This window comes from Crinia signifera, chromosome 3 (genome assembly GCF_055691185.1).
Source record: "Crinia signifera chromosome 3, ASM5569118v1, whole genome shotgun sequence".
Lineage (NCBI taxonomy): Eukaryota > Metazoa > Chordata > Amphibia > Anura > Myobatrachidae > Crinia > Crinia signifera.
Window position 1 is genome coordinate 49,665,214 of NC_139219.1, and position 26,299 is coordinate 49,691,512.

General features: G+C 40.9%; 1 protein-coding gene across 1 annotated transcript in view; it reads right to left on the reverse strand.

Annotated features, from left to right (window-relative positions):
- Positions 1-978: 978 nt before the first annotated feature.
- Positions 979-26,299, reverse strand: part of ACTR2 (actin related protein 2) — a 49,273-nt gene continuing 23,952 nt past the window's right edge. The window contains exons 3-9 of the mRNA XM_083175754.1: positions 23,837-24,052; positions 14,514-14,586; positions 13,543-13,679; positions 8,659-8,808; positions 7,416-7,561; positions 6,147-6,279; positions 979-3,224 (exon numbers count right to left, since the gene is read on the reverse strand). Coding sequence (XP_083031880.1) covers positions 3,054-3,224; positions 6,147-6,279; positions 7,416-7,561; positions 8,659-8,808; positions 13,543-13,679; positions 14,514-14,586; positions 23,837-24,052 — 1,026 coding nt within the window. The 3' untranslated portion in view covers positions 979-3,053. The remainder of the gene's footprint in view (positions 3,225-6,146; positions 6,280-7,415; positions 7,562-8,658; positions 8,809-13,542; positions 13,680-14,513; positions 14,587-23,836; positions 24,053-26,299) is intronic.

Consider the following 26,299-nt stretch of genomic DNA (forward strand, 5'->3'; position numbering starts at 1 on the left):
GCTAGGAACCTGCATCTACACCTGTGGTGATTACTTCTTTAACCAAGTGTTCTAGAGCAATCGGCAGAACAGGTGTCTATGGCAGCACAAACCAGGGAGCCTCAGAACTTAAAATCACCTGAATCCCATCAGTGTGCAACCGATTTGTACAAAGAAGTAGAAGGTCCAAAAACCGAATGTTTATAGTTACATGAATGTAAAAAAACATCTCCTGTACATAAATGATAAATCTTACATTTAGGGAAGGAACCTCTGTATCTCCTTTACCACTTCAAGGCCAATACTCAGATTACACATGGAGAACATCGCAAAATGCCCACACATTGGTAGCGATGCAACAAATGTCAGTGTAAATAGATTTTGGCCATCCACATGGTCTGACCGAGGTCAGACCATTCTCCAGATGTTTGAGACAGTGGCATTTTAACATAACCAGAAATGCCACAACTGGGCATCTTTTATAGGCTGCCCCACCCTTCTAGCCCAGTGGTTCTCAAATTGTGGGTCCTGACCCCAAAGTGGGTCCCGATCTTCTCAGGTGGGTCGGGACTCCATGTCTTTTCTAATCTCAGTCAGTGATTCAAGGAGTCTGAAAAATCTGTTGAGTTGTCTGTTATTTTAGGCTCCTCCCATCATTTTGTGCCTCCACAATGCTGCCATGTATGTGCTGTCTGCTGACTACACATGTGATGTGATGACCTTCTACAGTTAAACTTGTTGGGGTCCAGTAATTATTTTTATTGTCTGATGGGGTCCCAGAGCAAAATAGTTTGAGGACCCCTGTTCTAGCCGATCAATACTAGAACAGAATTAGTTATCATCACAAGTAACCGTTTCTTTTACTAATTGCATACTAGCAGATTTGATCAACGTAAAAGTGCAAAAACACACAAAAAATTAGCATGTATGTTTGATCCCAATGATATTAGATTTCTTTGATGTTTTGTTGCAAGAGCTAGAAAGAAGATGACAAGTAACTCAGAATGACCAATTTATTCCAAATTAGTTTAAAAATTACCTTTAAATTTAATGACATAAAAATCATGGAAACAAAAAACGAACAAAATAAAAATGAAACCTAGAAGCAAACTGGGGGACCTGTCTTATAGACGCTGCAAATGTAATGGGAAGGAACCGCTAGAAAGACTGTTCCAGCCCACATTTCCCTTAAACTGGTTTGTTAACCGTTCCAGTAACCTGGAATCCTGGCGTTAACCATATGCATAGTAAGGCTGGGAAGGAGCAGCATTAGATTTTCTAGATCAGACAAAGAAAAACAAAAATTGCAGCTGAAAGCATCCGTTCTAGACCTAGAGCTGGTAATGTTTACTAGTATGGGACTAATTAAAAGTGTTGAAATGAGTGTTAAAGAAAAAAAAAATGGGGGTGTTGACCAACAGATTTTTTTGCAACAGGTTACTGGCCTTTAATTCAAGATAAAAAAACAATTGGCGCAGGCCTTTATTAGATCCATTTGTATGCTCCAGTGGCATGAATAATTCAATATTGGCGTGAATGGGATTACACATTACAGCAAGCAACCACAGAAACAAAATATGGTCTACGCCATCACTACCTAAGCGCGTAACACTATTTGCGATTTAGGAACACTTTTTGTAAACTACCACCTTACTAGATAGACTTGTACATATATATAATATATATGATGCTGTATTTCTTAACAGCAAATACTTTACGAAACAGCCTTACCCTGTGCACTCCCAGCATTAATATAATTATATTGAGTCATTGAAAAACGGAATTGGCGCTGGCTAATAGGTATCCTTAGGGGCCCATTTATTAAGGGATTGCGATAAATATGTGATCCTTTCGCCAGAATGCATTACCCTTCAGATGCAGGAACAGGCGCTCCTAACGAAAAGTCTCTGGCTCTGTGCTCCGTCCAGCGCCTGGGGGTTTGCGCAAGTGCGGGCAGTGCTGACCTACCACTGAATGCACTGCGCCACCAGCAGTGTGATTTGTAGCCCACGGGACCCACTGTGATGCTCCCATCAGCCAGCATCACATCCCCTATAAAAACCTATGGGGTAAGTGGCTACCGGCAGGGCAGGAGTGATCGGAAATTCCTGCTGCGGTCTCTCCGTGATACATGCAGGGGATACTTAATATTTGCTGCTAACCCTCGAAAATGGGTGTTTTGGGGGAATTAGCCACAAATATTACATGGTAAATGGGCCTTAGTCACTGTGCTTCCAATAGACGCGTAGGTGCCATGACTACCACCATGGGGGCGCAGGAGAAGGGTGTAAGATGAAAGCAAGGAGGGGGGGGGAAAAACGACTAACAAGTTCATTTTATATATAGATACAATACTCTATATTTAGAAATGATCACATACATGTTTGTAACTCAACTTTTCTTTTGTTCCCGGGAATGAATTCTAACAAGGGAGTTAGGACCTCTTCCCATTTTACAGTATAATATATGGAGTTGCACCATAAATATTCCCAAAATTATACATAGAAAAACAATATTGTATAGAACTGGATTGGCAAATTCCCAGCGTGGTTGATAGCATAATAAGAAGATACTGGTATCATATATCGAGGGGGGAGAAGGGCCAGGGCAGTGTGACTGCAGCATGGAGTGCGACATTCCGCACCCGAAGGATGCTACAAGATGTTGGGAGAGTTCTGGATAGCGTTAAAAACCAAATCACCCAGTGAGCAGAAGAAAAAGCCAGCATCCATAAAGCAGCATACTATGCGGGGGAAAATGCATACTGTTTTTAGCCAAATCCCTACTAGGAATAGGCCATGGGGCAGATTGGCTCTGTAGCTATTGCAGTTGTATAGAAATGGGCAAATTAAAAAACAAAAAAAAAATTTAGGCCACATTAACAAACATTGAACAAAGTTCCCCCCACCCACCTCTCGGGAAACCGGGACAAAAAGGAGAAACCCCAAAACCGGACCTTTTAGGTCAAGAGGGCACAGACTTTCCAAGCCATGTAGCTCAATGAGTTCAAAGATTGGCAATAAAGGGGGGAGAAAGGAAAGCTTTAGAGAAGCAGTGGAAGATGGCGGGGGAGTTTATCGGACAGTCACACCGAGCTTCTCCAACACACGCACGCCTTTCTCCTGGTACTCCTGTCGGGTCATCCAGAAATTGTCTTTGTCTTTCATAATGTCTGCTAACACTGCTCCCCCTAGGAATACCATGTGCTTACGACGGGGAGGATCTTCAATGCGAATCTTAAATTTCTGCAACAAGAGAAAATGGACATCAGCATCCCATATACAAATATTCTGAAATCATTTAACCAAGTACCTTTTAAGCATGCTACAACGTCTGAAAATCTAGGGCTTCCAACCATAGAAGCTGGCTTGCATAACTCTAAACAGGTCTTGTTACAATAGAATAGGGTCCCTCAAGGCACACCAACAGTGCAGGTTTTGTAGATATCCAGGCTTGAGCACAGGTGACTTAATTAGTATCTGAGGGATTCTGATTAAACCATCTGTGCTGAAGCCTGGATATCACTAAAACCTGCACTGTTGGTGTGCCTTGAGGACTGTGGTTGGGAATGCCTGCAATAGAAGGAGGGAGAGGACTTTAAAAAGTAGTCTGTTCATATAATGTTCCATGTGACTGTGGTTGCCATGGTAGTGGTCTCAAGAAACAAATTAAAGGTTTTTTTTAAATACCTCCTGCATAAATGTACTCTACTAGCTTTATGGCCGCCATCCACAAGTAGTAGGTATCACATGCTGTACCACCCCATCTAACCTGGCACCTGGATCACATATGATGCATCATATGTTCTTTTGCATAAGATGGTGTGTATTCGATACAATTCATGGATGTGGGATCTGTTAGTTCCTTGTGGCAACCATTGAGATCTGCGATTGCAATGTGCCTCGCACCTCAAGAAGAGGAGGACCTGCGATAGGACACTTCATGTGATCCATCGCAACAATGCACTGGAATCAAATGAAAAAGTACCCATATTGCACTAGTGGCCTTTAGATAAATAACTGAAAACCATCCTCTATTTCTAATGAATCTCATGATACAAATGTTGATGTAAAGGCAAATGTATTTAACCCCATTGCAATAAAAAGAAAAATTAGTATAGATAAAAAAAAAATTAAAGACTTTCAAAAGAAACCAACACATTTGTAAACCAAGATGTACATATCCTGTAACAAGATACAAATATCTAGTAGTTCTAGTACTGTAAGTGGAAAAAAAAAATTGTGGAGATTAAAGTGCGCCCTCTACTGGCAAAATGATGAATTTACTAATGTATTTTTCTCACGAGAAAAAAAAAAATCAGAATGAACACGTGAACCAAGTACTGCAGTGGCAGAAGAAAAGACAATATATGGTTTTATTTAAACGGTATACCATTTAAGGAACACTACCCATTCAGAAGAACCACCAGCAGGATTTGGATCACCATAAAAACGTATGTATCTACAGGGTTACTATAAGAAATAGACAACTCAACATTTTTTATATAAGCCAGATCTAATCAAAATACTAAATGGATATTATAGTATATGTCTGTAAGCATCTATGAATAAGTTGCAAATGGTGTGTGTGTGTGTGTCTTGTCACACAACAGATATCAATACGATAATCCAATTCTTCCTAAAGTGGAGCATTTCCTCATCAGCAAGAGTCACTGTGATATGTTGCTTCAGATCGTTTACACTTACAGGACATGGAGGAAATGTCTGTCCGTACAAAAAGAATAATCTAGGAGTTTGTCATTGTTGCCTAAACGCTGCAGTAACTGGAACATTTGGCAGAAACTTTTACAAATGTTTTTGTATAAAAGCTACAAATAGTCTGTTGTGCAATCTAATTTAGAACTTACACGTCTTACCGACTTCTTGGGGTTGTGCGTTTAGATCTCATGGGCACGAGCCACTTGTTCCTCGAATATAGGTGGCCTACCAGAACTTTGCCTTTTACATATACAACCAGTGTTTGTAAAATATATTGCTTTAGATGTTTTTCCTTGTAGGTGTACGTATACTATATCATGTTCTAAAACGTGGATCTACAACAGTAAAAGTTTGTTTTCGCCAAGTCGTGTGCAAAAAGCTTCCTCGACGGGCCTAACAGCCATTTAGCTTACACGACGCAGCAGCTATTTGCGTAAAGCGGACGACAGGAACAGACGCAGTTTTAAAAACTTATCACAGCTTTGATTTTTTTCTTCTTGTTCCGCCACTTCCTGTAAGTGTAAACGATCTGAAGAACCGCATAACAGCAGCTGCTGCGTGTTCCATTAGTCATAGAAACAAGAGACGTCCCATCGCATCTTACAGTTTTTCCAGCACATGTCACATACCATCTGCGATGCCACATCGGGTGCTGGAAGAGGGTTGGCGGCAGGCTGTGGTGTAGTGGAGTGCTGTGCAGGAGGGCTGGCAGGGGTCAGCGGCAGAATTTAAAAAAAAAATATTTAAAAACACTGGGCAGCTCTCCGATTGGCTGAGAGAGCTCTCAGCCAATCAGAGGGCCACCCAGTGTTTTGAATAGTTTTTTCAAATTCTACCGCCGCTGACCTGCCCCCACCAGCACTCTTGCCACCTGTTCCCCGAACCCGCCACCAGCGCCCCTGCCGCCCATATTGCACGCAATCGGATTTGGTTAAAAAAATAAAAAAATTCTCTAATTATTATGTGCAGCACATAATATCTATCGATGCAACATTCGACTGGCTGGACCGCGTATCATGTTGAGTGACCCATTTAACGTGCATACAATCCTTCGATTTATCGCACAGATGCGGTAGAAATCGAAGGATTGTATGCAACATCGCCCTAGTGTATGGGCACCATAACAAGTCACACAAGGAGTGAGAAGGTATGGGTTTTCTTGTAAGGACAGTCCTATGGAGGCACAAGATTTTAAACAATTACTTTAGGATGGACAAATGTTAAGTGGGTCAATAACTACATTGTAATGCTCATGGTTCAGAGACCAGGGAAACATGGGACTGGTTGGCTGATACCGGTTACTGGAGCCATCACTGTAGGTCATTGCATAAGTACATAGACCCTCCATCTGCTAAATTCTACTTCCTCTGGGCATACAGACATTAAAGGTGTACTTAGCGTGTGATAGACGAGGCACTAAGAGGATACGTGTATATTCTCAGTTCTTACCGATAGTTTCTCCACATCCCCTTTTAGGACTCGTTCTAAGTAGAGCTGCTTAAGTTCTCTCTCCAGGCGAGATGGCAGACCGGGGTACATGGTGGAACCCCCAGACAGCACAATGTGCTTATAGAACTCAGGCCTGCAAACACAAGCAAACATACATGACGTCAATATACAAAGCATGTAAAACTAAAATGCAAATAGCTTTTATTCTCCAGTCTCATAATAATGATAACTTATGGATCTAGAACAGGCTAGAGATATGAAGACAGGTAATGGTTAAGGATTGCGCTCATTTTTGTCATTACTACAAAACAAAGGGTTCTCTGGATTTTATGATAAACACATTGAAGGGGTAATTCAATTATGGGCAAATGATTTTACCCGACCTAATAGCAACCTCACTTTGGGGGTTATTTTGGTTCACTCCTTCTGGAAAATTCCTTCTTAGATGGACAAAACCATGTGCACTGCAGGGGGGCAGATGTAACATGTGCAGAGAGAGTTAGATTTGGGCGAGTTATTTTGTTTCTGTGCAGGGTAAATACATCTAGACTTTGATCTCACTTTGAAGTAAAACGCCACCCAAATATAATTCTCTCTGCACAAGTAACATCTGCCCCACCTGCAGTGCACATGGTTTTGTCCGTCTAAGAGGGAATTTGCCAGAAGGAGTGAACCAAAATAACCGCCTTTATAGAAACCGCATTGTGTTCACTACCGCATAGGACATTGTTACAGTTCCCAGAGGTCGCTACAATCAGGTCTTCGATCCTGATCGCTCACGTGCACATTTACAGGTGACTGAGTAATTAGCCACCGCTCAGAAAGTTTGTAAACCCTACGCAATATGCAAATCTACGAAAGAATTCCCAACAGATCCCTGCTCTTTGCAAATCCATACGCAATTCACTCGCCATTGAAAGATCCCAGTCTGTGCAAATTTGAGTAATTCTGACCCTTCCACATCTCAAGACAAGACAAGCAAAAACATATGCTGGACTATACGACCAAGCTATTCAATAGCCTCCTCACACAAAAAGAAATGAGGCTAAACACCAAGGAGTTCATAAAAAAAAAAAAAAAAAGCTATCCCGTAAATGTGACATATGCTGCAATTAATGCCATGGAAAGAACAGCATAACACCCAAGTAAATGGCTTCTTTGCTCCATGTACCAACCTGGTCTTCTGAAAAGTTAATTCTAAGCAGTTTCTCGCTTGCAAGAAAAGAAATGTGTTACACCTTCAGTATGACAAAGGCCAGAAAATCTCACCGAGTGTCAATGTCCGCTGCCTGGATGGTGTTGAACAGCAACTCCGCAACGCCAACACCTTCTACGTTGATCAGATGAGGCTGGAACAGAGCTTCTGGTGCTTCAAAACGCTCCCCGCCGACTTTAATAACTCTGCCGTCTGGAAGCTGTACAATACAGAGGAATAATGGAGCATTTACAGTCACCATCTATTCTTTGTGGAGCTACTACGCGAATTAGCGAAGAACATATATTTCCAATTTGTGTCAGAATTAAGTTCCAATCAAATACTCTACTACATACTCAGAATTTTACTTTTTAAAGCCACTGATTCTATAGACCTTTGAGGCTGGATTTAAAGGAGCATTAGTAAAAGACAGAAAACAAGGCTGACTTTACACGTATTACTATTGCCCTTTTAAATCCAGCCTTCATAGCTGCCAAGAATCAGCATGAGGTATAGTAAATAAATTAACTTGCTAGCCTGTCTCAGCCACACCCTTATGGAGGCACCCCGCTGATCACAGGCTAGGTGAGTAGATCCCATTCGCACGGCATCTGTACACATGGCTTCATTCAGATTGGTTCGCAAAGCATATCTTTGCGGCGTTGGATTTGGATGAGTTATTGTTTGTGTGCAGGGTAAATACTGGCTGCTTTATTTTTACACTGCAATTTAGGTTTCAGATTTTAAGAAAATGGTCACGTCCCCCTTTGGGTCACTTTGTGGGTAGCCCAGCATCTCCTTTAGAGCTTGGTACAGTCTGAAATAGGTCCACAGAGCGGGGAGAGATTGGATACTGCACCAAGCTCAAAAGGAGATGTTGGGCTACCCACGAAGTGATCAAAAGGGGAATGTGACCGTCACGCCCGCTCAGGGGAAACCCATTTTTTCATGCATGCACAGAAGTGCCCTCTTATGATCCACGCACTACCCAAAATAGACTGTACAGTGAAGAACTCAAGGGGTACATTTACTATGGTTACAAACACACACCCTTGTGCCAATTTCATCCCAACAAGAAAGGAAAGAACTTTTGACAAAATGCCAATCGAATTAAATTTGATACAATGAAAACGTGTGTTATGCCAGGACTTATGTGCACAAGGGTTTATTCATAGCCAACAACATCACAGACAAATACACAGCCGACTGTATAAGTCCAATTTTTACACAAGCTGTAAGTGCAGCTCTTCTGTGAACCCAAAGGAACAAGGCTTTAAAGCGGAGAAACAGGTGTGCGGCCATCTGCAGCATACTCACCGTGTACGATTCCACGAGGACTGTGGTCTCCAACGCCAATTTCTGCTCCTGTTCTATATTGTACCCAACATAACAGAGCTTCTCCTTAATCATACGAACAGTCTCAAAATCCGCAGAGTGATTGAAAGCGTATCCACGCAATAGGAGTAACTGGGGGAAAAGAAAAATACAAGTTACAAGGCTCTCAATATAGAAACAGTTCAAAGAACTGTACATGAGACAGGACATGACATCCACACATCCCAACATGCCTTGCCATACAGTAGTTTTAGCATCACCTTTATAGCGAAACTGGGACTTTTAGTTCCACAACAGCTGGAGAGCCATAAGTTGGCCAGGCTGCTCTAAAGGTGGCCATACACCAGAAAGACACGCTTACAATCATGACTGTGTCCAACTTCCCCTTCAACTCCCCGGCAGTCCTTGGTGGTTTTTAGACACACAATGTACTCACAATCCGTCATACAATCCAGCTGCTGCATATGACCGGTTGTCTTACAATAGATTGTATGCACCTAAACTGCCTGAAAACTGCCACTCAAATGACGCTGGTTGTATGAGTCGTCAAATGACCGATTGCATATGGTTTAAAGCACATGCAATCGGTTCCCAATCCAAACTGATCAACTGATGCAGCACATCTGATCAGAGGACCAATCCTCCAACCCACAGGACCGCGCATTGCACGATTGTGTGCGCACTATGTGCACACAATCTGCATACAATCCCTCAAGATTGTATGATTGGGTCCAATGTCTTTCAGGTAGAGATGGCTAGTGAATCGTTGTCTCGAATCAGTGTCTCGAATCATTAAGCTGCCTGCATGATTCGACACACTCACTCTGTTGGATGAGTCGAGGCAGCAGCAGCATTATAGCATAGCAGCCAGGCTCAGCCCCTCCTCTCTGAGTCGTCACTGGCTCAGCAGGAGGAAGGAGTTGAACCCTCTGTGCCTACAATCCTATATGAGTTGTGAGCTCAGCCACTGTCTTAAGGCCCCCATACATTATGCGATTTTCGTCCGATTTCACCCGATTTCGGCACTTTGGGCCGATAAATCGGGTGAAATCGGACCAAAATCGCATGTTTGTGACATCTGATCCAATCTGATGCGCGTTCCCGTGCTCATCAGATTGGATCAGGTGGTCGTACCTGCAGAACATAAGATATATCGGAATCTGAGCCATCGTGGGTGCTTTTTAGCACCCACGATGTTTCAGATGCGATATATCTATATGTAGAACTCTAGGTACCTCCTTTAGGTGCGCGGCCATCCCCCAACAGTGTCAGTGACAGTAGCAGCAGCCGGCGTCACAGGTAGGGGCAGGCGCGATTGGAGGGAAGAGGGCTGAGGGGGCGGCAGTGACACACTCTTCCCTGCTTCAAGCTGGAATGACAGAGCCCGGACTCTCTCTCTTCCCTGCTGCTGAATATAAGAACGGGGTTTCGAGCCGCCCTGCCAGGGAAATTCAAGGGAAATCAGATGCAATTTTACAGGTCAGATAAATCTCATAGTGTATGGGGGCCTTTACAGCACACTGAGGGGCAGATTTATTAAGCTTGGAGAAGAGATAAACTGGAGATAAAGCGGAGAAAAGGTAAAAGAAGATAGAGCACCAGCCAATCCACTCCCAACTGTCTTTTTCAAACACAGCTGATTGGCTGGTGCTCTATCTTCTTTTACCTTTTCTCCGCTTTATCTCCAGTTTATCTCTTCTCCAAGCTTAATAAATCTGCCCCTAAATGTGCTGTGAGCCGTGCACGGTCTCTCTGTGCCTGCTGTAATTCCATGAGTCATGAGCCCAGCCACTCTTACTTCCTGTCTGCCAGCACACTGAGGGGTAGATTTATTATAGTGGCGCTAAGAGCACCACTATAACACTCCCTGCTTCGCCTCATTAGCGAGGCGAAGCAGAAGGGGACACCGACAAGATCTACTAAGATCTTGCCGCCGAAGCGGGGGAACACTAACTACCCCCTCCGGCGATGTCCCCTCCAGCTGACAGCGCGTCAGTTAACATTGACGCGCTGTCTCCTCCCCCCCGGCCGGCTGGACTGCGCGGGATCTCGATACTCACGCGAGATCTCAGCGCCAGCAGCAGGGACAGTGCTGTCCCTGCTGTAGGTATAGGACATCGCCGCCTGCAGCTGTCGAAGTCGATAGCTGCAGGCGGCGGAACGGTCAGCGATGCTCACCGTTCATAATTTAGGTTTCACTGGTGAGCGCTGTACTTAAAATAGTACATGCGCTATGTCACAGCCCCCCCACCGCCGGCATTACAGCGGGTTTAATAGATGAGGGGAAGCGCTATCCCCTGCTTTAGAGCACGGGGATAGCGCATATGCCCCACACTGACCATTAATAAATCTACCCCTGAGTTACTAAGCCTCTGCAACTCCCTGAGTGTGCCTGTAATTCCATATGAGTAGTGATCCGAGAGCCGAGTCACTGATTCAACACACTACACTGAGCTGAGCCTGGTGTCTCAACTCATTTCAATACATCGCTTTGCCCATGGCTACTTTCAGGTATATGGGGGCCTTAAGTCATTGGTTCTCAATACCAATCATCAAGTATCCCCAAATAGGTCATCCAAAACACCTGAACTGCTGGCGGTAATTGAGGACTGGAGTAAGGCACAGCTTTGCTGTGTAGCGTACACAGAGAATGCTGGCTCCCGAGATTCATTCGCTTCCATGGGTACAAATGGGTGGCAGTCTCATGTAGCATAGCTTTCCAATGGATCATCACCGTGATTTAAAGTTATGTTTTAAACAGTACTATATAGCTATACTGTGCCACCCCAATGTCCCTCTCTCGGACATTGCTGGACCCGCTGTTTCTGTTTCGGGGCCTCCCCGGAGTGACTGTCCATATCACGGTGTAGTACCATTTACCCGTTACTATGGTACGGAATTATATTTCCCTATCGCCTCAATATTGAATTTAACAGTTCCATACAACCAAGCCTCCAATTGACTTGTTTATGTCAAACTTCTTACTTTGGGTAAACCCCTATTTATACACAGCTGCATGCAATACTAATGCTGTATTGAATAGCTATGCAGAGTAATCCTTTAGAAAAAAAAAAGGATGTAGTAAAAGTGTGAGTAATAACAATAGGTTGCAGTGGGCATTACAAACAATTCAGCAAAAGCCTGGTATTAAATAACCAGTGTTTAGATATACATTAACTAGCTTATTAATATTAAACTCTTTACTGCAAGCACTTTGAACATACAGTAAATGTGCATAAAATAATTACTGGGCAGACATGAGCTAAATGTTATTGTGCTGCTTGTGGATTTTTAATTTTAAATTTTAGCCACAAGGTGGCGCTAGAGAATCCAATACTGGCCATGTTATAAGCCTGGCTCACAGCAATGCTGAAAATTAAAAAGGACCATTTCAGACTAATTTTATCTCTGGGCTCCTGGTAGAAACTTTCTACTGTGTGGAATATTGGCGCTAGGCACCTAAGAGATGTCATAAGCTGTAGAACCCAGTTGTAGAACCCCCCTGAAAGATTTTGATGACCATTAAACAATGGCTATAGAAAGATAATTTAAGGGAAAATACAGTTATCTGCAAAACATGTCTTATAACGCTTATTAGAAATGTACATTAATGAGGGTAGCAATGAATGGGAGTTTAAAGGACTGCAACATTGAGCCTCCAAAGTAGGCAAAGGAAATAGGATTTCTAAACTTACAGATGCGAGCTACAGACATTTTCCCCCAACTTTATTATATATAAAAAAAAACCTTTTATATACACAACCACTTTAAAAGTACCCCTAGACACTTACTGAAATACAATAGCTGAAGGTTTCTTTTTTTATTATAACGGTTGCAAAATTCAACCATGTGATCCCATATAACCATCTATACTTGCTTACGGCCACCAACAGTCTGTACACATGGCCCTCCAGCTGTGGTGAAACTACAGATCCCAGCATGCCTTGCAATAGTTTTAGCATGGTCTAATATCAAAACTGTGGCAAGGCATGATGTGACTTCCACAACAGCTGGAGGGGCAATTATTAAACTCAAGCGTTCAAGTACGTGTGTATATCAGTATAGTACAGTTTCTGAACTACAGTACAGATCTAAAACATGCCCAATTTACATACAATTGGTCGAGACTGTTTTGAAATTGGAGCAATTGAGGCCAAATTGTTCTGGTGTGAATGCTTACTGGGGCCCACATACAGTGATCTGGCCCATGCAAAAAATTTTGAAACATTTTTTCCATTCAGATTAAAAGCTGTGCTTTAAGCACTTTGCTCGGTTCTGTCTTTTCAATAATGATAATAACAAAGATGTGAGAGGTATTCTGGAGGGTTTTTTTGTTTTGTGTTTTTTTTTTTTTTTTTTAGAAGAAGGTCAACAGTCTCCTGAAAAAAGTTGGCTGGTGTGATGAAGTCAGGTGTGGGGGGCACGGTTTTATTTGGACGGTTGGTGGAAAGTTTTTCTGTTGTAGGGCACAACTTGAGGAAAGGCTGCTTGAGAAGGGCGCCCTGTCTCTAATTTAATTGTCAAAATTCCCTAACACGCTCCCTCACTGGTTGACCATTCCCTCTTTTCCGGAGCCCTCACCACATCACAGTGCCCTGCTCCTGGTCTAGCGTGGACACTAGGTAGATGTACGTGGACACATCTGTATAAAAGGTCTGGTGTTTTATAAAAACTAAAGATGAAATGGAGAGCCCATCGAAAAACATAGGCACCACGGTCTGCAGAACACCAAGGAGCCAAGAAATATTATGTGAGCATTTGTGTAACTGGTCCTACAAATGACAGTTCAAGGAGGACAGATGTAGCTCAAAAAAAAAAAAAAAAAAAAAGACAAAAATTTGTGACCAATGCCGTTGTAGGTTTTACCTTGATGAGATAGCGGGTGATATCCCTGCCAGCGATATCCAGTCTCCTGGTGAGGTGAGGCAGAGAGAAACCCTCGTAAACTGGGCAAATATGAGTGACGCCATCACCAGAGTCCACCACAACGCCAGTCAGCAAACCTGGGGGAGGTAGAAGACAATTATAGCATTGGCAGGGTACACATTACCTGGTTACACACTGCCCCACAGTCCTTACTATATACCTACACAGTGAATTAAACCTTTGTATTTTGCATACATTTCTAAAAACTGAAACAAGATTGTTTTATCAGTAGCCTGGTGAGGACGACCCAGATATGAAGGTAATATCAGGGTAACACCTATTATAGGGACGTAACCAGTGCTGCACAGATGTGACAGGGCACCTATAACAAGCTGCATAACCTAGTGTGACAAGTGCTGTGCGCACTGTGACCAAAATATCATCATTGGGGTAATGAAATGAATGGCAGTTACCATGGAAACTGGAGGCTTCGTGCATGATTATTTCTTGAAAAGAACTAGTTAACTGCGTAGGATGGGATTTCTACATATCCGTCCTCCCATGTACACCAGCGATGAGGCTAAAACAACGCATACCAGAAACATGGAAAAATCTAGATTTATTGCCTACAAGTGTTTTCTATGTGATGAATTTTAAATTACAATATTTATAATGTTTTGACTTGACTACATAGGTTTCACTGCGGCTGCTATGACATGTATGTATGCATGCATGCATGCATGTATGGCCAAGGACACTAGTATTAATGAATGTAGTTTAAATGCATTAGTAAAAAAAAACCACACACATCCGTTTGCAATGGTTGGGATTGATTGTCCCTCTCCTCTGGACATGGAATTCTTCAAAGGTCAAAGTACAGCTAAAGTATCGGACATTTTTAAGCAAGAACAACCAAGTCTTGTTTCAGCCGTATTATTAAGTATTCTGTGCTTAAACTTCAGATTACCCACCTTGTGCATACAATGTGAGAACAGCCTGGATGGCAACATAAACACCTGAAAACTGGTAGGTCTCAAACATTACCTGCAAAACATGGAACAAATATTAGGCTGTGTGATCATTTACACTACTGAACATTGGATATAAAGGCGTAGAGGCACACTGAGGTCATAAAACTACTGATCGGGATGCTTTCCACACATGTATTTATTCATACATGTATTTTAAGAATATTGAGTACATACACCTTACAGGAAAATGCATATAAATATCAAAAAGTCTAAAAGGCATAAGTCACCACAAGCATTCGGGATGCGGTTAATTTCCCGGCGGTCGGGATCCCGGCGGTCGGAATCCCGACACTGGAATCCCGACCGCCGAAATCCCGAAACTTTCTCCCTCCGTGGGTGTCCACGACACCCATAGAGGGAGAATAAAATAGCGTGCCGTACGTAGCGAGGCACCGGGCCCGCTGCGTGGCGAGCGCAGCGAGCCCGCAAGGGGGGGCGATCCATGTCCCCCCCTTGGCGGGATTTCGGCGGTCGGGATTCCAGTGTCGGGATTCCGACCGCCGGGATCCCGACCGCCGGGAAATCATATCGGATCCAAGCATTCTTATACCCCTTTCACACCGCACTTGTTAAACGGTATATTGCCATTTTTTCGTTTATAAAAAAGTTTAAAGGCTGCAGTGGGAAAGCGCCAGAGTTGATTTACCGGTAAAAGATAACCGGTATTTCAAAACGTTTAAAAAGCAGAGTCCTACACGTTTCAGAGACGGTTTTTATGCAGTGAGAATGGCTCTGAAACGGTATTTAGTAAAAACAGATTACAGACCTGTGATAGGCTGTCCCCTGCATTCTGCCTTGAAACGTGTTCAGGGGATTAAACGGGTTGACTGATGTGAATGGTATTTAAACTGTAATCTACTGCAATGTGAAGGCTCTGACCCGTTTTGAATACATTTTCAAAATACTGGTTTTTAAAACGTTTAGGCAGTGTGAAAGTGGTATTATTTCAACATTATTTCTCATAGTATTTTTATTCACAACAAAATAGAAATAATTTAGTATGTTTTTATACATTTACTTTTTTCATACGTTGTATCTATCTGTTGTATCTATCTGTTGTATCTATCTGTTGTATCTATCTGTTGTATCTATCTGTTGTATCTATCTGTTGTATCTATCTGTTGTATCTATCTGTTGTATCTATCTGTTGTATCTATCTGTTGTATCTATCTGTTGTATCTATCTGTTGTATCTATCTGTTGTATCTATCTGTTGTATCTATCTGTTGTATCTATCTGTTGTATCTATCTGTTGTATCTATCTGTTGTATCTATCTGTTGTATCTATCTGTTGTATCTATCTGTTGTATCTATCTGTTGTATCTATCTGTTGTATCTATCTGTTGTATCTATCTGTTGTATCTATCTGTTGTATCTATCTGTTGTATCTATCTGTTGTATCTATCTGTTGTATCTATCTGTTGTATCTATCTGTTGTATCTATCTGTTGTATCTATCTGTTGTATCTATCTGTTGTATCTATCTGTTGTATCTATCTGTTGTATCTATCTGTTGTATCTATCTGTTGTATCTATCTGTTGTATCTATCTGTTGTATCTATCTGTTGTATCTATCTGTTGTATCTATCTGTTGTATCTATCTGTTGTATCTATCTGTTGTATCTATCTGTTGTATCTATCTGTTGTATCTATCTGTTGTATCTATCTGTTGTATCTATCTGTTGTATCTATCTGTTGTATCTATCTGTTGTATCTATCTGTTGTATCTATCTGTTGTATCTATCTGTTGTATCTATCTGTTGTATCTATCTGTTGTATCTATCTGTTGTATCTATCTGTTGTATCTATCTGTTGTATCTATCTGTTGTATCTATCTGTTGTATCTATCTGTTGTATCTATCTGTTGTATCTATCTGTTGTATCTATCTGTTGTATCTATCTGTTGTATCTATCTGTTGTATCTATCTGTTGTATCTATCTGTTGTATCTATCTGTTGTATCTATCTGTTGTATCTATCTGTTGTATCTATCTGTTGTATCTATCTGTTGTATCTATCTGTTGTATCTATCTGTTGTATCTATCTGTTGTATCTATCTGTTGTATCTATCTGTTGTATCTATCTGTTGTATCTATCTGTTGTATCTATCTGTTGTATCTATCTGTTGTATCTATCTGTTGTATCTATCTGTTGTATCTATCTGTTGTATCTATCTGTTGTATCTATCTGTTGTATCTATCTGTTGTATCTATCTGTTGTATCTATCTGTTGTATCTTCTGTTGTATCTTCTGTTGTATCTTCTGTTGTATCTTCTGTTGTATCTTCTGTTGTATCTTCTGTTGTATCTTCTGTTGTATCTTCTGTTGTATCTTCTGTTGTATCTTCTGTTGTATCTTCTGTTGTATCTTCTGTTGTATCTTCTGTTGTATCTTCTGTTGTATCTTCTGTTGTATCTTCTGTTGTATCTTCTGTTGTATCTTCTGTTGTATCTTCTGTTGTATCTTCTGTTGTATCTTCTGTTGTATCTTCTGTTGTATCTTCTGTTGTATCTTCTGTTGTATCTTCTGTTGTATCTTCTGTTGTATCATCTGTTGTATCATCTGTTGTATCATCTGTTGTATCATCTGTATCTGTTGTATCATCTGTTGTATCATCTGTATCTGTTGTATCATCTGTTGTATCATCTGTATCTGTTGTATCTTCTGTTGTATCTTCTGTTGTATCTTCTGTTGTATCATCTGTATCTGTTGTATCTTCTGTTGTATCTTCTGTTGTATCTTCTGTTGTATCATCTGTATCTGTTGTATCTTCTGTTGTATCTTCTGTTGTATCTTCTGTTGTATCATCTGTTGTATCATCTGTATCTGTTGTATCATCTGTTGTATCATCTGTATCTGTTGTATCATCTGTTGTATCATCTGTATCTGTTGTATCTTCTGTTGTATCTTCTGTTGTATCTTCTGTTGTATCTTCTGTTGTATCTTCTGTTGTATCTTCTGTTGTATCTTCTGTTGTATCATCTGTATCTGTTGTATCATCTGTATCTGTTGTATCATCTGTTGTATCATCTGTATCTGTTGTATCTTCTGTTGTATCTTCTGTTGTATCTTCTGTTGTATCTTCTGTTGTATCTTCTGTTGTATCATCTGTTGTATCATCTGTTGTATCATCTGTATCTGTTGTATCATCTGTTGTATCATCTGTTGTATCATCTGTTGTATCATCTGTTGTATCATCTGTTGTATCATCTGTTGTATCATCTGTTGTATCATCTGTTGTATCATCTGTTGTATCATCTGTTGTATCATCTGTTGTATCATCTGTTGTATCATCTGTTGTATCATCTGTTGTATCATCTGTTGTATCATCTGTTGTATCATCTGTATCTGTTGTATCATCTGTATCTGTTGTATCATCTGTATCTGTTGTATCATCTGTTGTATCATCTGTATCTGTTGTATCATCTGTTGTATCATCTGTATCTGTTGTATCATCTGTTGTATCATCTGTATCTGTTGTATCATCTGTTGTATCATCTGTATCTGTTGTATCATCTGTTGTATCATCTGTTGTATCATCTGTTGTATCATCTGTTGTATCATCTGTTGTATCATCTGTATCTGTTGTATCATCTGTATCTGTTGTATCATCTGTATCTGTTGTATCATCTGTTGTATCATCTGTTGTATCATCTGTTGTATCATCTGTATCTGTTGTATCATCTGTATCTGTTGTATCATCTGTATCTGTTGTATCATCTGTATCTGTTGTATCATCTGTATCTGTTGTATCATCTGTATCTGTTGTATCATCTGTTGTATCATCTGTATCTGTTGTATCATCTGTTGTATCATCTGTTGTATCATCTGTTGTATCATCTGTTGTATCATCTGTATCTGTTGTATCATCTGTATCTGTTGTATCATCTGTATCTGTTGTATCATCTGTATCTGTTGTATCATCTGTATCTGTTGTATCATCTGTATCTGTTGTATCATCTGTTGTATCATCTGTATCTGTTGTATCATCTGTTGTATCATCTGTATCTGTTGTATCATCTGTTGTATCATCTGTATCTGTTGTATCATCTGTTGTATCATCTGTATCTGTTGTATCATCTGTTGTATCATCTGTTGTATCATCTGTTGTATCATCTGTTGTATCATCTGTTGTATCATCTGTTGTATCATCTGTTGTATCATCTGTTGTATCATCTGTTGTATCATCTGTATCTGTTGTATCATCTGTATCTGTTGTATCATCTGTATCTGTTGTATCATCTGTATCTGTTGTATCATCTGTTGTATCATCTGTATCTGTTGTATCATCTGTTGTATCATCTGTATCTGTTGTATCATCTGTTGTATCATCTGTATCTGTTGTATCATCTGTTGTATCATCTGTATCTGTTGTATCATCTGTTGTATCATCTGTATCTGTTGTATCATCTGTTGTATCATCTGTTGTATCATCTGTTGTATCATCTGTTGTATCATCTGTATCTGTTGTATCATCTGTATCTGTTGTATCATCTGTATCTGTTGTATCATCTGTATCTGTTGTATCATCTGTTGTATCATCTGTTGTATCATCTGTTGTATCATCTGTTGTATCATCTGTATCTGTTGTATCATCTGTATCTGTTGTATCATCTGTTGTATCATCTGTTGTATCATCTGTATCTGTTGTATCATCTGTATCTGTTGTATCATCTGTATCTGTTGTATCATCTGTATCTGTTGTATCATCTGTATCTGTTGTATCATCTGTATCTGTTGTATCATCTGTATCTGTTGTATCATCTGTATCTGTTGTATCATCTGTATCTGTTGTATCATCTGTATCTGTTGTATCATCTGTATCTGTTGTATCATCTGTATCTGTTGTATCATCTGTATCTGTTGTATCATCTGTATCTGTTGTATCATCTGTATCTGTTGTATCATCTGTTGTATCATCTGTTGTATCATCTGTTGTATCATCTGTTGTATCATCTGTTGTATCATCTGTTGTATCATCTGTTGTATCATCTGTTGTATCATCTGTTGTATCATCTGTTGTATCATCTGTATCTGTTGTATCATCTGTATCTGTTGTATCATCTGTATCTGTTGTATCATCTGTATCTGTTGTATCATCTGTATCTGTTGTATCATCTGTATCTGTTGTATCATCTGTATCTGTTGTATCATCTGTATCTGTTGTATCATCTGTATCTGTTGTATCATCTGTATCTGTTGTATCATCTGTTGTATCATCTGTATCTGTTGTATCATCTGTATCTGTTGTATCATCTGTATCATCTGTTGTATCATCTGTTGTATCATCTGTTGTATCATCTGTTGTATCATCTGTATCATCTGTTGTATCATCTGTTGTATCATCTGTATCTGTTGTATCATCTGTATCTGTTGTATCATCTGTATCTGTTGTATCATCTGTATCTGTTGTATCATCTGTATCTGTTGTATCATCTGTATCTGTTGTATCATCTGTATCTGTTGTATCATCTGTTGTATCATCTGTTGTATCATCTGTTGTATCATCTGTTGTATCATCTGTTGTATCATCTGTTGTATCATCTGTTGTATCATCTGTATCTGTTGTATCATCTGTATCTGTTGTATCATCTGTATCTGTTGTATCATCTGTATCTGTTGTATCATCTGTATCTGTTGTATCATCTGTATCTGTTGTATCATCTGTATCTGTTGTATCATCTGTATCTGTTGTATCATCTGTATCTGTTGTATCATCTGTTGTATCATCTGTTTTATCATCTGTATCTGTTGTATCATCTGTTTTATCATCTGTATCTGTTGTATCATCTGTTTTATCATCTGTATCTGTTGTATCATCTGTATCTGTTGTATCATCTGTATCTGTTGTATCATCTGTATCTGTTGTATCATCTGTATCTGTTGTATCATCTGTATCTGTTGTATCATCTGTATCTGTTGTATCATCTGTATCTGTTGTATCATCTGTATCTGTTGTATCATCTGTTGTATCATCTGTATCTGTTGTATCATCTGTTGTATCATCTGTATCTGTTGTATCATCTGTTGTATCATCTGTTGTATCATCTGTTGTATCATCTGTTGTATCATCTGTTGTATCATCTGTTGTATCATCTGTTGTATCATCTGTTGTATCATCTGTTGTATCATCTGTTGTATCATCTGTTGTATCATCTGTTGTATCATCTGTTGTATCATCTGTTGTATCATCTGTTGTATCATCTGTTGTATCATCTGTTGTATCATCTGTTGTATCATCTGTTGTATCATCTGTATCTGTTGTATCATCTGTATCTGTTGTATCATCTGTATCTGTTGTATCATCTGTATCTGTTGTATCATCTGTTTTATCATCTGTATCTGTTGTATCATCTGTATCTGTTGTATCATCTGTTGTATCATCTGTATCTGTTGTATCATCTGTATCTGTTGTATCATCTGTATCTGTTGTATCATCTGTATCTGTTGTATCATCTGTATCTGTTGTATCATCTGTTTTATCATCTGTATCTGTTGTATCATCTGTTTTATCATCTGTATCTGTTGTATCATCTGTTGTATCATCTGTATCTGTTGTATCATCTGTTGTATCATCTGTTATATCATCTGTATCTGTATCTGTTGTATCTGCTGTATCATCTGTATCTGTATCTGTTGTATCTGCTGTATCATCTGTATCATCTGTATCTGTATCATCTGTATCTGTATCTGTATCATCTGTATCATCTGTATCATCATCATCAACTGTATCATCATCATCTGTATCATCATCAACTAACTGAAATTGACGGTTAGCTTTTACTGTAAGATATTCCATCCATTTTAGATTGCAGTGCATTTGGCATGTACCTGCTAGTGCAGTGATGGATAACCTTGACACTCCAGCTGTTTAACTACACATCCCAGCGCGCCCTGCATCAGTTTTACTATCTGGCCATGCTAAAAACTGAGACAGGGCATGCTGGGATGTGTAGTTCAACAGCTGGAGTGTCATCACTGTGCTAGTGTATAAATGCTCAAGTTTTAAAAAATAAATAAACCGACAAATTCAGAAGACTGCGGAATATGAATGTGCTATACAAGAAACTTAACAAATCTAAATTCAGATGACGATACAGCAGTTCTGCATCTGTTCCGAAATAAGTGTGCGCAGCTGCAACCGCGAGATGTGCTGCTGCGCACACTGAGTTATTGTGGAGCGAAAGAAACAAAAAAAATAGTGAGAAGTCGTATCTCCATAGGCTAGAAATGTTCTCTCCCTTAAGCTGGGTACACACAGACTGTATTGTGATAAGTGAAAGGGGGAGAAGGGGAAACCAGCGCACAGGTAAATAAAGCGCAACGGAATATGCTGCGCTATATAAGAAACTGTTAATAACTAAAAAATAAGGTAATGTCAATTGATGTTAGCCATACACAATTCCTTATGTTTATGATGAGAAGTGTTCTGCTCAGTAGTAGTTGTCGTGGAGGTGCACCCTAGAGAGTAAAATAAGTTTAAAGGCAAAGGAAGAAGAAACACTCTTCTCTGGGGCACTCTTATGAAAGAAAGACATTTCTTAAAGAAATATGTATAATAAGTGTTTAAGCAGAGCATAGCAAACACATATCTGTGTCCAAAGTATGGCTGATCTGTGTTTTGTATGAGGGACAAAATATACTTAATACATAACTTTTTAGAGTATTTTCATTAAAATATATATGGACAGTATGGCAGTCCAAACTTTGTTAACTGCAGTAGAAATGATTTCTAATGAAGGAGAGAACGATAAATCATGCCTTCCTTCAAATGCTGGTATTACATGGTTAGTTGGGCAGCAGGTATATGCTACTAACAACCACGGCACCCACATATTGCCTATACACTGTATATGCCAGCCAAGTCATTCCGATTCGGCCCAGTGTACACCAGGCTATGGTATGCTGAGCACTAGTCTGAGTGTGGAAGTGCTCCTGTGGCATCCAACACTTGATCTCTACATACAAAAAGATGAAATAAGGTAAAAGTTGATAACCATCCTTGGTCTGAATTATAATGACAATAGTGTCACAATAAGCCACAAGGAAAATATACAGGTGTGAAAGACACACAAATGGCTCAGTAATATATGGACTAACAAATACAGGGGTCTCTGTACGAAGGGTTGAAGAAAGAAAGTAGACAGATTAAATTTTAACCAATATCTTCCTAACTTCCATGTTACAGGCTGTGTTTGGAAAAGGAGATAGGAGCTGGTTGGCTGATACTTTGTCTCCGCCCACTTTTTCACTCTACAAACCTTAGTAAATAGACTCAGCCAACACCTAACTTATTTTTTAAGCGAAGAGCAGATGTATTAACTTGCATTATGGGGGAGAAGGGGAATGAGCGCACATTATGTGCACTAAAACCACTTTGTTCAAAGACAGGTAAGCTATGCGCCAATGTCCATAGCAACAGCTGCAGGTGGCAATACCCGGGTGTGGTATGGGTCCCTTGCGGGCTCGCCACGCTGTGGGCCCGGTGGCTCACTACAGGTTCTATTCTCCCTCTATGGGGGTCGTGGACTCCCACAAGGGAGAATAGCCCATGAGTCGGGATCCCCTGTCGAAGCACCGGCAGTCGGGATCCCCACTGAGCGTCACCCGCGATATCCAATCCCCCAAAGCACGGACAGCGCTGTTCCTGCTGCAGTCTGCGCTGGAGATTTTGTGTGAGTAGCGATATCTTGCGCATGCCCCATACAGCCGACCACAGGGAAGGAGAAAGCGGGTCAACGTGAGCTGATTCACGGTCTGCTCCACAGGACATGTTAGTACATCTTGTTAATGTCCCTTCCTGCTTCGCCCTATTAATGAGGCAAAGCAAGAAGTGTTATAGAGGCGCGATAAGTGCCCCTTTAATACATCTGCCCCACTGCCTGAAACATGACCGTTAATAGCCATTTGCTGGTACTTTAGGGTCTAACTACTTAGCCTTGGATGGAGATAAAGTACCAGTTAAACAGCTACTCAACGTAATTATTCAAACAGCCTGTAACTAGCCAGTTCGTAAATTGATGCCTGTATCTCGGAGTCTTAGTACGTAGACCTCGGTCTCTAATATACTAAAGTGGGTTATGCTCCCTGCAGGTAGGGTAAGGGGAAAGTCTATAGTTAAGCTGTAGTAGATGTAGCACAGGTACAGTCTTGTTAATGGCAACACTAAGTCCACTGTAGGAGAGGGGTGTTGTAATACAGAATTGTGCATATGGGTTATAAACACAACAGAAACAGATTGCTTTCATCCAATCCGAAACAGTTACCTCGACAATTTTCTCTCTGTTCTTGGTTGGGTTCATCGGAGGCTCGGTGAGGAGGATTTTACAGTCTCTGGTGTCAATGTTCAGTTTTTCAGGCCCAAAAGTGTAGTCCCACAAGTGCTTCATGTCGTCCCAATTCCGCACAATCCCGTTCTCCATAGGATAGTTCACTTCCAACATGGAACGCAGCTCACTGGCTTCATCGCCAACCATAAGGTCCTGAAATGTACAAATAAAGCTCACTCAGTCCATAAACAGACATTAGCAGTGTTTCACACACTCCATTATTACAGTACAGGTTTTAAGGATATCCATGTTTCAGTGCAGATGGTTAAACCAAATTGACTCAGGTGCTAATTAAGCCAACTGTGCTCAAGCTTATTCGCAAAGTAGTTTTTATTTAGAAAACTGGAAATACAATTATACAAAAAAGATTTTTCATCTTAAGCTTAGACATTCTTAAACCCAGAATAGTAATGGTGGAAAACAAAACTCCATTGCTTCCTGCTCTTGGAGTCAGATTTACCATAATTCTGTGTTGTTCAGGACAACCGTTTCCATGCTTTTCATTTTTTTTTAGTTTTTATTAGTACTGGAAATTACAATTGTATTTAAAAAATCATAGAAACAAATATGGTCTTCTCTTTCAACTAGAATATGACTGATGATACTAATGATCGATTTCTTTTGAGTCACACACCCATTGATATTAGATAACTAGCACGTACATCAGTTAAGGTCCATACACACGGGGCAGTTTTCCCGAAGGTGGATGACTTTCCATAGCAGGACACTACGGAAAGCAGTCCACCCCGTCACCCATCAGAAGATGAGTGGGGCCTGCCATCGATGACGAGGAAGCCCGCATCAGTGCTCATCGCTGACCCGTACACATTGGGCGGCTTTTGAGCTGGAAGCCGCTCAAATGACAAAACTGATTTGCTTTCAGCTCAAAATCGCCGAGTGTGAAAATGCCTTAAGCATAGATCTCCCAAGCTGGGTACAAACCTAAGATCTCCCTGTGTAGTCTGGTGGGAACAGAAATCTGGTAACGTATGGGAGCATAGGGCAGTCAAACTTTTGCTCCTAAATGCTGGATTGTTCCGATACATTTGTTCAATCAAATCGATTTAATCAATTTGAAAGAATAAACATTGTCCGTTATCAATTGTTTGGGAACAAATGTTCGCTTCTCAATTGCTTCCATTCATTACCAGATTTTTGTTCCCACCAGATAGATTGGACAGATAAATGTTTAGGTGTATATCCAGCTTTAGTTAAACTGCCTCCTGCAGCAAAGTGAGAGCCATCTCCTCTGTGATTTCCAGAGTAGTGTTCCCGCTATGCTGTTTTAGCGGGGCGCTGCGCCCTGCCCGATTTTTAAAGGGCAAAATGCGCCCTGCCCCTCTAGCAGCGCCCCGCTAAATCAGCCTGCAGTCTGTCCCGCCGGAGTGCACGGGCCGTCGCATCGCTGAAGGGGGCATGCCCGGCCATGGCTACGTCCCGGCAGCTCAGTGACGTAGTCATGGCCGGGCAAGCCCCCATGTGCGACGCGGCGGCCCGGGCACGCCCCCATGTGCGACGCGGCGGCCCGGTCACGCCCCCTGTAGTGACGTCGTGGACCGGGCACGCCCCCTGTAGTGACGTCGGCGGACCGGGCACGCCCCCTGTAGTGACGTCGGCGTGCCCGGTCCACCCCCTGTAGTGACGCTTTCTGTAACATAACACTATAAGATTCTTCTTAGAACTCCAGTGCTTTCATAATGGTGCAGTCAAAACAGTGATCATTTAACAGCCTAATACAACTACATCACATAAGAAAAAAAAAAGTAGTTGCACTTACACTCAATGAACAGAATTAAAAAATCGGGCATAGTTTACAGCAAACTGCTACAACATTGTGGCTATCTGGTTGTCCCGAAACTCCCCTCCTTTTGACAAGTGCCTTAAATTATGACAATAGCACTGGTGTATAATACGATCAAGAGCTGCCACCACATCATGCAGTGTAATGCTGTGTACACAAGGGGGAGATATATTGCTCAGCCATATATGGCTGAGCAATATATGGCTGAGCAATATATTGGGGGTTATTCTGATTCACTCGGAAAGGCACAATCACTCTCTAATGGACAAAACCATATGCACTGCAGGTGGGGCTGATGTAACATGTGCAGAGAGAGTTAGATTTGGGTGAGTTATTTTGTTTCTGTGCAGGGTAAATACTGGCTGCTTTATTTTTACACTGCAATATTTATCAGTTTGAAGTACAAACCCCACCCAAATCTAATTATCTCTGCACAAGTAACACCTGCCCCACCTGCAGTGCACATGGTTTTGTCCATTAGAGAGTGATTGTGCCTTCCGAGTGAATCAGAATAACCCCCCATTGCTCAGTTTGTCCTGTTCATCAGCGACCAGAGATGGTCGCTGATGAAAAAGAAACTGCCGGGGGAGCCCGGCAGT